This window comes from Fukomys damarensis, unplaced genomic scaffold, assembly GCF_012274545.1.
Source record: "Fukomys damarensis isolate Sample0158 unplaced genomic scaffold, DMR_v1.0_HiC HiC_scaffold_14, whole genome shotgun sequence".
NCBI lineage: Eukaryota > Metazoa > Chordata > Mammalia > Rodentia > Bathyergidae > Fukomys > Fukomys damarensis.
The window spans coordinates 28,911,531-28,926,815 of NW_022900926.1; the positions used below are offsets into that span (position 1 = coordinate 28,911,531).

The 15,285-nt window shown below is 40.1% G+C and overlaps 1 protein-coding gene across 1 annotated transcript in view; it reads right to left on the reverse strand.

Moving 5' to 3' along the window:
- The window catches only part of Tiam2 (TIAM Rac1 associated GEF 2), a 129,537-nt gene that overhangs the window by 72,856 nt on the left and 41,396 nt on the right, over positions 1-15,285 (reverse strand). Inside the window, exons 6-9 of the mRNA XM_033763161.1 lie at positions 12,833-12,996; positions 7,649-7,834; positions 6,857-7,003; positions 4,635-4,706 (exon numbers count right to left, since the gene is read on the reverse strand). Of these exons, the coding sequence (XP_033619052.1) occupies positions 4,635-4,706; positions 6,857-7,003; positions 7,649-7,834; positions 12,833-12,996 (569 nt within the window). The remainder of the gene's footprint in view (positions 1-4,634; positions 4,707-6,856; positions 7,004-7,648; positions 7,835-12,832; positions 12,997-15,285) is intronic.

Sequence of the window (15,285 nt, forward strand, 5' to 3'; positions counted from 1 at the left end):
TTTTTTTTTTTTTTTTTTTTTTTTTTTTTTTTGTACTGGGGATTGAACTCACTTGTGAGGTAGGCGGCAGCACCACTGAGCTAAATCCCCAGCTCAATTCTGTTTTTATAGTGTCAAGTTCTTGATGCTTCTAAAGTTTCAAGAGAAATAAACTCACTATTAAAAGGAAACAAGACCTGGAAAAGAGGAAACTATGAAGATAAATAGAGAGATGGAAGGAAAAACCAAGAAATATTCCTATTACATTCAGTTAAAAATGGCTTTGTACCTACAACTGTTCTGAGGCATCGTTTCCTGAGCCCACATTGTTGACCTGAGATCTGGTCAACGACAGAAGAGAAGGTGCCTATAAAGCCAAGGCAATCAATGATTAAGATGTTCTTCAAGACAATGGACAAGGAAAAGTTAGACATAATTTTGCTGAAACACACACATCCCAGAAATGCACACAATTCAAGAAAAGTAAAACTTAGCTACCACAAAAAAGCATCAGGAATGTGGAATTAACTAATTAGAATAAGAAAAAAATTATTTGGGGCTTATAAAATGTCTTAGGCTATTATAAGCTTTGTCCTTTTGGAGAAAAAGCTTTGATTCCCTCAAGGAAATTCAATTGTAATTCAAGCAGAAAATACATGTTTTAATTTCAATAAACCAGATACAATATTCTACTATACTCTTTTCATAAAAGGAACAGAAAAAATTTGAAAATAAACACAAAAAACTGGCCCACATTGAGAATTCTTTTCCTTGTATATCCTTTCCAAAGGTGAAATGTTAAATTAATCTTTGTAACCATTCATCTAGAATTCCACCGTTAACTACTTTGGTCAAGATTGCTTCCTACATACCCTACCCTCCTCGTCCACCCCACCTTACCTCAACTCCATGCCTCCAAAAAGTGTCCTGTTGTTTACTCAAGGTTTCTATTCCCTAGAAAATACAAATGGAGGCAGCAAAAATAGAATACCAGAAAGAAAACCTGGGTCCAGCACTTGCCTTATTAGGCTCGGCCTGCCTGGTTACCCACTATCTCAGCATTTCCATTTCTGCACCTTTAAAAAGACTGAAAACAGGAGCCTCACAGGGAAGCTCGGAGACAGGTGTGAAAAACGGCCTTTGAAAAACATAAGCTGCAATGATTTTCTGAAGATCAGCCTGGATAGTGGCACTATCCTCTCCTAAACATAATCACCACAGTGCAGCAATGGCCACTGCTGAGAACTGCTGAGAATCACCTCTCACCCCCAAACCTGGGGCACCTCAGGGGCTGCTAAGGCTAGATCACCTCATAGTCTGTCTCCCACTGGCCATTCACAAAGCAGGAACATCCATAAACCACAGCCACAGCCACAACACACCAACCAGTTAACATCTGCAAATTGCATTAGCTGTCCTCGTGGGGCAACTTCTTCAGAAGCATTTATTATTGTCATTATTACATTAATGGTCCTGGAACCACATGTCAAATTACTTATGCTTGGTACGCCGTACGGAGAGAAAATGGAAACTCTGGGTGTTCTCACAGCAGATGCTTTCAGATCAAATGGCTCATAATTACTACTTGGATCACTGAAGGGAAGTGAGTAGCAAAATCACAATCTGGCTGTCAAAAATGGGCCCACACCACCACAGTTGCTGATAAAAGCAAAGTCTATTAGCAAGTGAGATGAGGAGACAACACAAAAGGAGCTATCTGCTCTTGGTTTTCTTCACAGTAAAACGTCAGAGAGTAGAAAGTGTTTACTTCCTTCTTGGGCTAACACCCTAATATCAGCTGTATGAAGGGAAGACAAAGACCCGGCTAGCAGGGGTGTGTGTGTGTGTTTGTGTGTGTGTGTGTGTGTGTATACACTGTACCTGTATTTAAACAGGCCATGCTGTGGTCAAGAGCTGGTTGTTTCATTTACATTTTCCATTTGCGAAACCAGCGTAAGGGGACTTTTTTTTTCCAGTTTGTAGCTAATAACTAAGGTGACAATACTTCATTCACTCGCTGCCACAGAAAGTCAGGACACCCTAAGCCAGTTTTCCAGGACAGAGGGCCAAGACCCAGGGCTGCCATGAGGTCTGTAGTGGAGCTTCTGAAGCAGCTGCCATCCTGAGCCTCCACCAGGATTTGTTGTCACAATCTCCATAGCAAACACCTCCCGCCAAACTCTGTGTGAGACTCATTATTACTCATCAAGGAGGAGGCTATGAAAAGCTTTCATTTTTGGCTAGCCAAGGTGTCCTTTAAAAAAAAAAATCACTCAAATAAGACTGGCTTTATTCCAGACTTAACAGATTTCAAATTAGGGTGACTCACTGCTGGGCTGTTATGTGAACCAATTAAAATGGAATATTTAAAAATGTGCCCCGCTCCTCCCTCACAACAGCCTTTCCAGCTACTTGAATGGACAGAATGTACTTACTGTATAAAAATAGATGGTTTGTGGAGGTTATAAATATTCTTCAAGCGTGATTAGCAGAGGAAAGTAGTGAAATATTATCCAGCCAGCCACAGGCAGAGGTCCCAAAATATAAAAAATAAATAAATGACACTTTCAGTTCTAGCTACAATTCAATTGGAACCTGGTTATCTGAGTTCTGCGGTACAGAAACAACAGAGGCACCACTAAGACAGTCCCAATAAACAAAAGAAGCATCTTCAGGATCCCTATACCAGAATAGATGCTTAGTTAAAGCAGAGAAGAATAACTATATGGATACAGATGCTTTATAAAACAGATGTAGTAACAGCTTCCTCTCACCTCTTATAGCTCTGTTGAAATTTGTCAATTAAACTGCAAGATGATGTTTAACTTGAACCCAATTTGAATAAACACAACTCATTGTCAAAGTCCTCTGTTAAGTTCTGCTAACAACAAATGTTCTGATAATATCATTTCTTAACCTTTAAAGTAAGAATCGCAGTGTTTACATAATGCTCTTGAAAAAAAACAATCACAGAACTCTGAGCTTTCCTTGTAGGTGAAACAGTTCTTCTCAATCATTGAGATCAGATGGTTTTTTTCAACCAGTAAGAGACAACATCTAATATAAACAATTAATAGTAAGATTAAGCGGATATTATGTTCTTTACAGTGTGCTATAGATCTGAAATATACACATCACCTGAGGGTATTCAGACTGTCCAGACCCAGGTCCTGCTTACAAGCTTTCCTGGGGAACACAACACACACATGGTAGGATGACAAATAGTAAAAGGCAAGATACAGTAAGAACCAAGCAAATAACTGTGACTCGAGATCCGCTGATACAATCAAGCCAGGTCCTTGGAGGATGGTGTGCCACACCTGGACTTTGAGTAGCTGCCACAGGTATAAAAGAACAAAGGAGTTGGGAAAGGGTTATTTATTATGAAAAATCTGCAGATTTGATGCCATGATTGATAAAAGGGAAGATCTGGATTTGGCTTCCTAGCCCTGCGTACCACCCTGCCTCCGTGGTCAAGTCAGCAAAAGGGGAGCACAAAATGTGTGACTTCAGTGACACAGTGTGGTGGGACAAGGTACTCCATCACATAGCATGCTCTCTGGCAGCCCTGAACCGTGGGGATGGGGGCTGAGGTGGAGAACGGTTTGGGGCAGATTTCCTAACTTGTTTGGGGCTTGTCCTACAGGAAGCAGGACCTCAGGCTGAGTTGCTACTCAGGAGCAATTTCAACGATGGTGGCACACTGACCTCGTGGGTGCCAGCCTCAACTGGAGGCAGGATATGCAGCTGTCTGTGCTATATATTTTAGGATCACTGGAAAGTTTGTCAGTTCTGTCCCCTCCATCCTGTCACAGTGTCTGATGCTCCACTAGTCCTCAATATTTTCAAATGAAATTCCTAATCCATTAAAGAATATTGCCATTTTCTATAAAAGCATGTTGTTTGCCCAAGCCCATTATGATTGATTTTTCAACTTCAAAAAGGAGCTCAAAGGTTAGATACAAAACTGAAGACAAAATAATGGGAGGCAGGGTTTAAAGAAATACACCAGTAACATGAAATACAGCTTTATAAGAAAGGAGTGATGGCCAGGGATTTAGCTCAGTGGTTCGGTGGCCTGCCTTGCAAGCGCAAGGACCCGAGTTCAATCCCCGGTACCGCCCCCCCCAGAAAGAAAGGAGTGAGTTCAGAAAAGAGGTATAAGAACAATCAAAACATCTTCACCTGAGCCCCAGAACTTCATTTAGAAACAGTTCTGAAGATTTTTTCTGTCAGAAGAAATTATGAAGACTGAAAAGAGATAATGTTCAGCTCCCCCAAGGATGGACACCAAGAGTGCCTAGAAATACAAAGGTTGCTCATACACAGCACAGAAAGCACCTTCTATGAAAAGACCCCCAAGAGTGAGTCATGAGAGAAAATACAACTTGGGACTCACTAAACTTCAGATGAAGGCAAGTGCTGCTCAGGAACAGAGAAGTATAAATAAAAGAAACTATTATGACTTCAGTCATATCACTAAATTTAAGATGATGTTATAAGTTTAGATACCTCCAAAACTACTTGGCATTCAGAGAACAGAGACCATTTTGACTAAATTTATTTTCAATGAAAGATTCTGAATCAGCATTCTTTACGTAAACATTGTATCACCAATGTAAAACAAGATGGCTGCCGCCTATAGTCAAATTTACCTCACTGGAGTTAGTGGAGATTTGAGGTAAGTGAGTTCCAGAAAATCCATGGCTGCAACTGGAATCAAATATCTGACAGATATGGGGGAAAAAGACTAATGAAATGACTGCAATGTTCATTTGGCACCCAACCTTTTTCAGTATTTTAAAACTGTTACATTTCATAAGACCTTTATTTCATAATTTATACTAATGCTCTAACACAAAATTTTGAAGTTGCTTTCTTCATATATTTAACATTTTTATGATGCCATTTATTATTCAAATTATTCTGAAACTTCCTGATGCTGCTTTTAATTAAGCAGCATTTCTAAAATGCTGAACAGATCTCAGAGTTGGCAAAGTCATCAAAAATCAAGCTTATAATTATGTTTAATGTGCAAAGAATAAATTTTGGAGGAAAAGATAGCTAAATGTTAAAAGTGGTGTGTTTGGAGAGGTGCGGAATCATTTTCCAAATTTTATCTTGTAAATTTTATAAAATATTAACATTTAAGACCTTTAAGCATTTAGGAATACCTACTGAATCAATTTTATTCCATTATGTAAATACTAACACTGTAATTGGTTTCATGTCTTTTAAATAAAAAAATGTTCAACCAAATGCTTTTGTTTACCAAGAAATCTTCTCTTCTGCGAACATTTACCACATATGCTAGGTAATTAGCTGTTTACATCTAAGAAAATAAGCAAGTTCTCAAGTTATTTATTAAGTTATCACTCAGTTACATTGAATTGGCTATGCTGATTAAAGTCAGAATTGGTTAAAGATCTTAAATATCCTAAAGTTCAATTCAGAAAGCAAAGGCTCAGCATTAACCAATCATTTAGAGTTGGCAACGGTCTATAATGAAAATGTTTCTATTTATAACTAACAGATGATTACTGTTTACAACGAAATTAAAATATATGTACTATAACTTTAAAATGTGCTATTCTTTCTGCATAAGAATAAACAAGAGCAGTGGCCACATAAAAAATGTTTCATGCAGAGCCAGGCATGGTGCTCAGAAAGCTGAGGCAGGAGGATTAACATCAGTTCGAGGCCAGCCTGGGCTACGTAGTAAGTTCAAGGCCAGCCTGACTACATAGTGAGATCTTGTCTCAAATAAAACAAAACAAAACAAAGTAAAACAAGTCAAAACAAAAATGTATCATGCATTTTTGCTGCCTTTCAACCAACCCACTTCTCACCACCTCTAACTTTATTGTTACAATAGGTCAAAAATGTTGATACTAGGCCTTTAGTCATCTAATTCATAAAAGTGTTTCGCACAATTAAACAGTCATATACAAATTAGAAAATTAAGTTTGAGAAATATGATTTTCTCAGATAACACTGAGGGCACATTCAGAATAATAGCAACCCACTGAAAATAAATATAAGTATTTCTTTGGACTTAATGGCAAACATTTTCCCTGTTCACTTATATGACCAGATCATCTAACTTTATCTTTTTGAGTTTAAAAAATTAATAATCCTAATATTAAAAATCATCAAGATAAAATGTATTAATATAAACTATATTATAAAGCATTATGAAATACTTTAGATGTGCATATTGAAACTGTTCTGAACATAATTCACTGTATTTGAACTATATTTTAGCAATAAATGATTAAGCTGGTTTTTTCTTGTCAAAATACTGAAACCTGTCACCCTCTCAAGGGAAAATAAGCAGCAGCAATTGTCCAGCACCTCTGGCCTTTGGACTCAGGCAGATGAGCATCCCAGACCTGCAGCTCAGGTGCCAGTGAGCAAGGGTAAGGTTCGGCTCCCTGAGTGTCACCTTCTTATCAGGTAAGGGGCTGACAAACTACCTGCTTTATATTTTAGGTTCTGGGTAAGCAAAAATATCTAGCACTATCAACAGAATTTAGCTGCAGTTTCTGATGATTATTAATTTTCCACATTTATTTTAATATAATCACTATGGGACTAAAGTACTAAAGTGATATAAATTACTTTCTAGAAATTCTGATTTTTTTGTGTTCCTGAATGCTGCTAAAGGTGTGCCTGACTCTTTGGGCCTGCCAGAGCAGACAGAGCAACTTGTGTGTTTCATCTAGGGGCAAAAGGTTACGGTAAGGCTGGACCACTTTGATTCCTGGACAACTTTCATTCCACCCTTAAAGGATGAACTTCACTGGTTTGCAGCAGGAAGAAAAGAGTGAGTTTCGGGGAAGTCACTCCAGGCTGTTCCGCCCAGGCTGACACTCACCTGAGTGACGGAAGCTCTCTTCTCCTTCCCTTTCCTTGCCAGGGTGTCTAGCCCTTTTAAGGAAGAAAATATGCCCTTCTTGCTCCTCCCTCGCTGTGTCAGGGAAAGTGTTCTTTTTCGGAGAGCAGAGTCATCTCTAGAACATACCTAATTTAAAACACAGTTTTAAAAAATCTTAAAGTGTATTTTGTGGGTGATAGAGAGAACAGTTACCCTAACCAAAAATAAGCTCTTCTTGCTATAAATACATTGTGATCAGTGTTAAAGGCTCCTGCATGTTGATATACCTGAAATGCACCCACCATACAGACATCTCTTCTCTAGATGCACAAACCCAGCCACAGCATTCAGATCTCACTACAGTAGGCAACAGGGTCAGCAAAACAACCTGCAGGCTCCAAGGCCAAGCTGGTTCAAGACACAGAAGCCACCAACCTAGGAGTGATTTCAGAAAACCCCAAGAAGCTCTCTGGAGTATGGGTTAAGCAGGCTTCTCACCTTTTCAATCTTCACAGCACTGCTGCTATTCCTCTTGAGGCATCCTGACTACCATTATGAGGAGGGAAAGGCAGGAAGGCAGACACAGACCTGAATATGTAGTAACTGCCCAGAGTAGCTAGATTCTTGGAGCCAGTAGTGGAGAAACATCTGGGAACTCTTTGCCGTCTCCTCCCCCGATCCACATCTAGCCTCTGGGGGACCCCTGTCAGTTATTAGGGTACGTACAGGCAGAACTGAGAAAGGGGAGAACCAGAGAAAGGGGAGCAATCACGATCTTCCCCTGGAACTTACCAGAGCATGAAATGAAGAAACAGACAAGATGCCCAACCGGCCGAGGGCCAGCTTGGAGGGGCGGCTGGTGGCAGCAAGCAGGCTCTTGGGGTTTGGTAACTCCCCACCCTGTAAGCTGGCCAGGTAGCAACGCATTCTGAACAGATCCATATGAAATTTCTCCAGATTCTGCTCCCACTGCTGGATCTTAAAGAGCAAGAACAGAGGTAAAAAAGTTAGTGTAAGTCATACTGAAAATACAATCCCTTTCACAAACTTCACAGAAAACTCGGTTTCAGCTAGAATTGCACCATTTAAATCAGCCTTCTCCACACCCCCTTCATAAAATGCATTGGGTCACAGAACACTGCACTTCAGAAAGACAGCCCGAAACGGAAGGAGGCTGGTGGTTCCAACACAGTTAACAACAAACCAAAGTGGCATGATCTTTGGGAGCGCCAACACCAACCCCTGCAGACTTAAAAGTGAAAATGGAAATACAGTTTTTCCCTTCAGTTTCATTTCCCTTTACATTTATAGCCTCTGATCCTAAAGTGGATTAAGTAAACTGCACACAGACAGATCCTGGGTACCAGAAAGCAGTGACTTTATGCTCCTGTGCACTGCAGGTAATGACTTCAAACAAGATGAAGCTGGACTTCAGGGATGAGGATAAAATAGACCTTTTAATCTAGTTTAAGCATCTTGAAGAAAAACCACCAGCTGTACATCTGAATAAAATTCAAGTGCCTATAGTAACTCTCACACAACAGAAATACCTATGGGTTTCTTTCAAAACTGAAGTATGACTTAATAAAGAAACAAGACAAACTCTGAGGACTATGTTCCTTTTTTCCAAGGATGTCACAACCTGTTACATATAAGTATTACCTCCATTTAAATCCAAATTAATAGGTGGAGAGAGGCTCTAGTGACTTGTTAATACAGCACTCAGGAACAGATCAGAAAGCCAGGCTTCCATTGTCCTGACAGCAACCTCAGAATGTCAACAGGATGACACCAAAGGCTGTAATACATGATTCAGTAAAGAGCTGTATTGTTTTCTTTGCAGTGTTTAGCCCCAAACATACATTAACCTTCCAGACTGAACTTTCCAGGCTACTCTTTATTTCTCCATAAATGATCATTTAAAGGATTTCCAACATTAAACACTATATTGTTTTCAGTTTCTCCCCATAGATAAGTTACAAATTCTGGGCATACTCCAGAACTCCTCCAAGTTCTCCATATTTATCTTTTAGAAAGGTCACAGTACAACTTTCTTCATGAAAAAAAAAACCTGACAGGTGAACTAAATAATGTTGATTCGTCACTGTCAGGAAACAGTGAAGTCATAGAGCACACTGAAACAGTCTCAAAACCCACAATGAATTTAACCTGGATTAAGATTCTATATATCTTTATGAATGACATGATAGCTTCCTCCTATCAGCCTTTAGATCTAAGCTGAGGCCTGGAAAAGCATCTACTGCAAGTCCAGCACCCAGCCTTAGTGAAAACCACTGTTCTACATTAACAAGAGAGTGTACATTAGACTATAAATCTCTCCTTGGTCTTGCCATATTAGAGAATTTTAGATTCCAAAAGGGATGGGTGGGTGTAAATTGATCCCCGCCACAAGCCATGGTGAAAACTCTACTTTGAGTTCTGTCTCATACGTATCTTCCTCTTTAGATCACTCCTAGAAACCCACAGTGTATGCTTTTGCCACCTAATAAAACATTTCTAGATTGAATAATGTGTGTAAACTTATCCATTTATACCTCAGTGTAAAACTGTTTATGAGATATTTTCTAGGAGTTCTTTTGAGGGTAGAGCAGGGAGAAGAAAGAAAATGAATGACACGGAACACCAAAAGGCAAAGATGCTCGTACCATATATGGTGGACTAAAAAGACAAAAGAGAGAAGATTTAGGTCTTTGCCAATCACCAAAAACCAGAGAACACAGATCTCTATGGTAGGATAAGCTACCTTAGTCATACATCTATTCCATATTTAAAGACAGCATCGTGTTTCTCAAATCATGGTTCTTTATAGAAAGAATCAGTCACTGGAATTTTAAGGATTCTTGGTTGAATAAGAAATAATAAAATAGCTTATTTTTCTTTCCACAGACTCAGCAAATGTGTAGTAAGGGACTGGTGTGGTTTGCAAGAGAAAGGACAGTGAAAACATAGTTTCATAGCTGGAGTTTCACTTACAGGAGGAGGAAGACGAGCTGGATCCATGAGCTCTAAACAGACTTTACAATGTTTCAAAAGTCTGTTGGCATAAGCACTGAACCTGCAGAGTATCTGGTGCTACCCCACCTGCACTTCTCAGCAGCAGAGATTGCGCCCCGATAGAATCCAAGGCCTCGATCAGGGACACAACATGATCAAACCCTTCCACACTCATGAGGACCCAAACTGATACCAATGCGGATGATATGCGGGCATGTGCAAGCCATCAAGTACAGCACCCCAGTGGAACCCACGAATGTGAGTTCTTCTGAATCAGAGCAGGCACCACCCAGAAACATACTCTGGCAGCTTTCAAGTTTCACCCATCAACTTCATTTCTCTCCCTAAGCCCTCGGGTATTCTAGGGACTGAAGGTAAGACCATCTACAATCATCTTGAGGTGACTTATTCATTCTGAACATTTGGCAATTCAATTTTGAACCTTGACATTCACATTTGGCCTAAACTTTAAGTAATGTTAATTGATGCAAAAATATATTAATAATTCTTCAGCAGATTTGATAAAAATACATTTTTTTAAATGTAAAGGAAATAATAAGTCAGTTTCTTCGACTACTATATATGCTACTTCAGTAAACTCTCATAGTAACAATAATCACTAAAATAGTAATGTTACTTGATAGTACATTTGTTGGGAGAAAAAAACTCCAGAAACGCCCTAACATTATCTAAACTAAAATGCCCCAAATCAATTCCTTCAAACCAAAACTGCTTCCTCCTTTTCTAAATTCCTTACATACTAATCATTATCCCTAAACATGTCTTATATTTTTAAAAGATAAGTGTCAGGACATGATACTAAAAATGCCAGCTGATGATGTCAAGTTTTCATTTATTTTAATGTCCATATACAAAATACAAAAATGACATGGATGGAAAAAATTTAAGGAGGTTTTCATTATCTTTCATTGTAAAAGGAAAAGTTTTTAACATAATTACAGGGGGAACTCCCATATTTAAACACTGACACATTCAATACAGAAGTTTCCTCTCTATTTCTAAGGTAGCTATATTCATTTAATGAGCTCAGAGAGGTTATGGTGTGCTACAGAAAAGTGGGAGGAGGGAAAGATGAAGCCTAATGATAAAAATAATGAATCAAATGAGTAAGTGACAGGATGCAAGCACATTCCTGCCACACCCTACAGGCCTAGAAAAATATTTTCTACCATTTAATCATTTAACTGTAGTATTTGGCCAGTTGTCCCTTACTAGATTTAGCCTAAAAGATAATTTGTTTTTCCTTTTGGTGGAATAAAAGGAAAACATCCATTCCATACTTTCAAACACTAAAACCTCTCTTCATAGAAGAAATTAACCAGTGACACAGATTACACTAAAGTTAACTTGTAGTTAGAACAACTACATCTAGAGAATCAATTTTTGTTTTGAAATGAAATTCACTCAGTTTTATAGCCAATGCACATCCAATTAAATCAGCCAGAAAAATCCAAGTTATGAGAACAAGTAAATTAAGGATTCATTTCTAAATTATACAAAACAATTCATCGCATGGCTTGGTTAGCAAGAAAAACATCATCTGATTTATCAAAGTTTTACTGAGAAGGAAAAGAGCTTATAGAGAGGAGCACACATCTGTGTTCAAAGCACAGCTCTGCCACTCACCAGCTGGGTAACACTGGGAAATTTACTTAACAGTGCATTCATTCCTACTCTAAATGTGTGTAATATTCAAGGTATGACTGAAAAATACAGTGAATATTTAAATTTTTAAAAACGGTATTATAGTAAAATGCACATTGCCACTAAATCCCCTTGCTTCAAATACTTAGCCCATTTTTTTGCCACTTTCTGAAGCCATTCTGAAAGTCCTCTTTCATGAGTGTCTTTAGTTGCAGTATATATCTCAATGCTTGACTCGTTTTAGAACCTCTACATTCCATGATCATTTTGACTTTGGGGCAGAGCCAGAGGTTGAACAGTTCCATAGGCAGTGAAGAAGGTAAATGATGGACCACACACTGTAATGTTCTTAGTAGCCTGGCTTTCGACCGAAGGGCACTCGGGAGCAGCACTCACAGTATTTGATCACACCTTATAGAGTCATGCACATAAAAAACTTTCAGAACTGCTTCAGAATGGGCCAAGAATGATGGGACGAGTTCAAAATAAGGAGGATTATATTAATGTGTTTTTTACTATAATACTTTTTATTTAAACATTCACCACATATTTCAGTCACACCTATACACATCTTTACCTCCTGAAGTTATTATGAAATCAAGTATGACTATGGCCTGAGGCAAAGTCTCTGATAAGTAAATCAGGGAGGGGAAGGAGGCAGAAGGGAGGGTTTTGTCAGCAGAAGAGAAGAGGGAAGCCCAGAGGGAAAGATGCCAGGAACATGGTAAGGGCTGGGGTGAGGCAGACTCAGGAAGAACATTGTTTCTGACAATAAAGAGGAGGAATTCCGGGTCCATGAGAGGCATGGCTGTATCCACTCACTCACTAACTCCACAAAGCACCAAGAGTTCGGGCATGAAAAAGTTACGGTTCTTTCAGGAGCTCATGGTTGCAGCAGCAGGAATCTTAACCGTAAGGAGATAATAATTACAAAACAGAGTGATGAGAGCAGTGATAAAGACAGAAACCAAGAATCATGGGACCACGGACAGGTCCCTGATGGGGTAGGTGGAAGGGGATGGTAGACAGCACCCTTCTGCCTTCACTCCAGATGTAGAGGGGAGAGCCAGGTGACAAGGGAGGGAAGATGACAGCACCTGTGTGCCCTGAGCTCAGGGTTCTCTCTGCCAAAGACAGGCTTAAGGGGAGGAAAGGAAGAGTGAGCTTAGGTCCTACATCAAGTTTGGGGTTGCTGGGCAGAGGTCAGGTGAAGATAAAGTCTCAGGGACTTCATCTGGTCAGCAACAAGAGAGCTGTTAGGTGGCCTGAGGTCAGGGCTGCTGTCCAGATGCAAACCTTTTGGGGTTGCTGGGCAGAGGTCAGGTGAAGATAAAGTCTCAGGGACTTCATCTGGTCAGCAACGAGAGCTGTTAGGTGGCCTGAGGTCAGGGCTGCTGTCCAGATGCAAACTTCTCTGGTGTCCAGAAGATGCACCTGAGGGAGGGCAAAGCTGTGGCTTTCTGCGGCAGTACGGGGAATGACAGTGCCACTCACCCCTAACCACGGGCCCAAACATCCAAACCTCCAGCGCACCCTGTACTGTTCCAGAGCACCCCGCCTCTGCTCAGACTGCACCTCTCTGCAATGCTCTTGTCTGCTCCTCTTCTGGCTAATTCCTCATTTTTCAGGAAGTGATTCAAGTATTCCTCCTCCAAAGTCTTCTGAGACCTGAGGCTAAATCTGTTTTCTATCTTCTCTGGCTCTCCCAGACACCATTTGTTCTGAATTCATTTTACCTTGCTGAAGCTATATGCTCACTGGCTGCCATCCTCTTTAACTGAGAGCACCCAAACACATTATGTTCTGAACCCCCAGACTGGGCACACTGGCCTTGCCCAGAGTGTGCACTTAATAAGAGTCCAATCACTGACAGTTTGTTCCCCAAAGTGCTCCCCCACATACAGTTATATTTTCCTCAAAGCTTCATTTACACTGTCTACATTTCCACAGTTTCCAATTGGCTAAATTGAAAACTCTTCATCATTTTTTCTTTATTTTGAGACAGGGTCTCTGTGAAGTTCAGGCAGGCCTTGAACTCTGCCTCCCAAGTGCTGGGACTACAGTTGTGCCCCACCCCACCCAGAAATCTCTTCATTTTGAACCTTGAAGTAAATATTTAAAACAAAGCCCACCAGTTTGCAAAGTGCAGAGCAATGCACTTCCCAGCTAAGCATCCTCTCAACGCCACAGCAATGCCACAGTGTCCACTGGCTGCCCTCCAGCCAGTGCACAATGGGGACCCCTACCCCCCAGGCACACAATGAGACAGGCTGGGGAAAGCCATCTGGGAGGATGCCAGCGCCACCTAAGGCCCTGTCCTTATTTACTTGTTTGAAGTAATCAGCGGAAAAGGAAATAAAGTACTAACTGGACTTAATTTACAACGCTTCCTTCCTCAGAACTTCAAAGCCTCTCCAACATGAGGACACTCTCGGCATGGCCTGGTCCGCATTGGCTACGCTCAAGTGAAAGTTGCATCATCCTGCCCCCAGAAAAGCCTGAGAGGCCTGAGCACCAGACCATCTGATGGTTTATTTTAAGCAAAGCATGTAACCCTATTACAGTATGAAACTCAGCCATTAATATTGCGATAATGTCTTTTTATTAGGAAAAGGCATTAACAATGATATTTCTCCACCCACATACTTCAAAGAAAACCCATTCCAGAGATCTGACCTTGCATGATGTCATCTACACTGTGTATTCTGCTAGTTTGGGACACATTATGACTAGATCTGAAGTTCTCGGAGTCTCTAGGGAAATCAATACAAAACAAAAGTATATAGTGGAGTCAATATTTTTAAATGGTAAATGGACGGAGCTTCCTCTTTTATAGAAGTTTTTAAAAGGTTTAGAGAACACTATACATATATGGTACATCTGCTCTCAACCTGTGAGTATCTCTGCCTTTAGAGCACCACATCACAACCTCGGGTCTTAGATATGGGTAGGATTTGTGCTGAGCAATCTCCCCTCCCAATCAGAGGACGGCACCAACTGTGACATCACCAAATCAGCATTTACAAACCATGCACAATGGAATACTGAGTACTGCACCAAGGAACGACACCAAATGAAAATTTAAATGTTTTAAAAGCCATTTGCTTGAAATTTCGGTGATCACAAAGAGGCCCCCGCCAACAAATACACAACGGCCATGCACACAAATACGTGTGCACAGATGCTGGGGGCCTCTCAAGGTTGTCAAATTTCCCTTGTCTCTCTTTAAACCTAAACATTGACTAAACGCTATTGACCTAAAAACTCCAAATTGGGCATTCCTTTCAGGGAACTAAAATACAGCTCCAAAGCTAACTTCAGAAGAGCCAGGAAAAGCTAAAACCATGCTTTTTCCCCATCACTGTCCCTAGGAGAGGATTCTTTCGGGAGTTTTTAGTACATGTTTGCAGTATACAATGATTACAGTTCTCGTGGGGACTTGGTATATGTGCACGACACGTCTTTTCATCCCCTTCTCTTCCCCTCTGCCTCTATCACTTGGTACATTTCCTTTTGCAAAAGAGCTTTTTTTCTACTATCTTTTATTTTGGATTTCTTACATAAGAGAAATCCAGTGACATTTAAGCTTGTATGTCTGATTCCTTTTACTTAATATTATGCATCCATTTTCCTACAAATGGCAGAGTAGTGCTCCATTGTGTATAAATACCACATTTTCTCTTTTCTTTTTCTTGAGTTTATTGGTACATTTTAGGTATACAGTACAGTTACATTCATCATTGGGATCT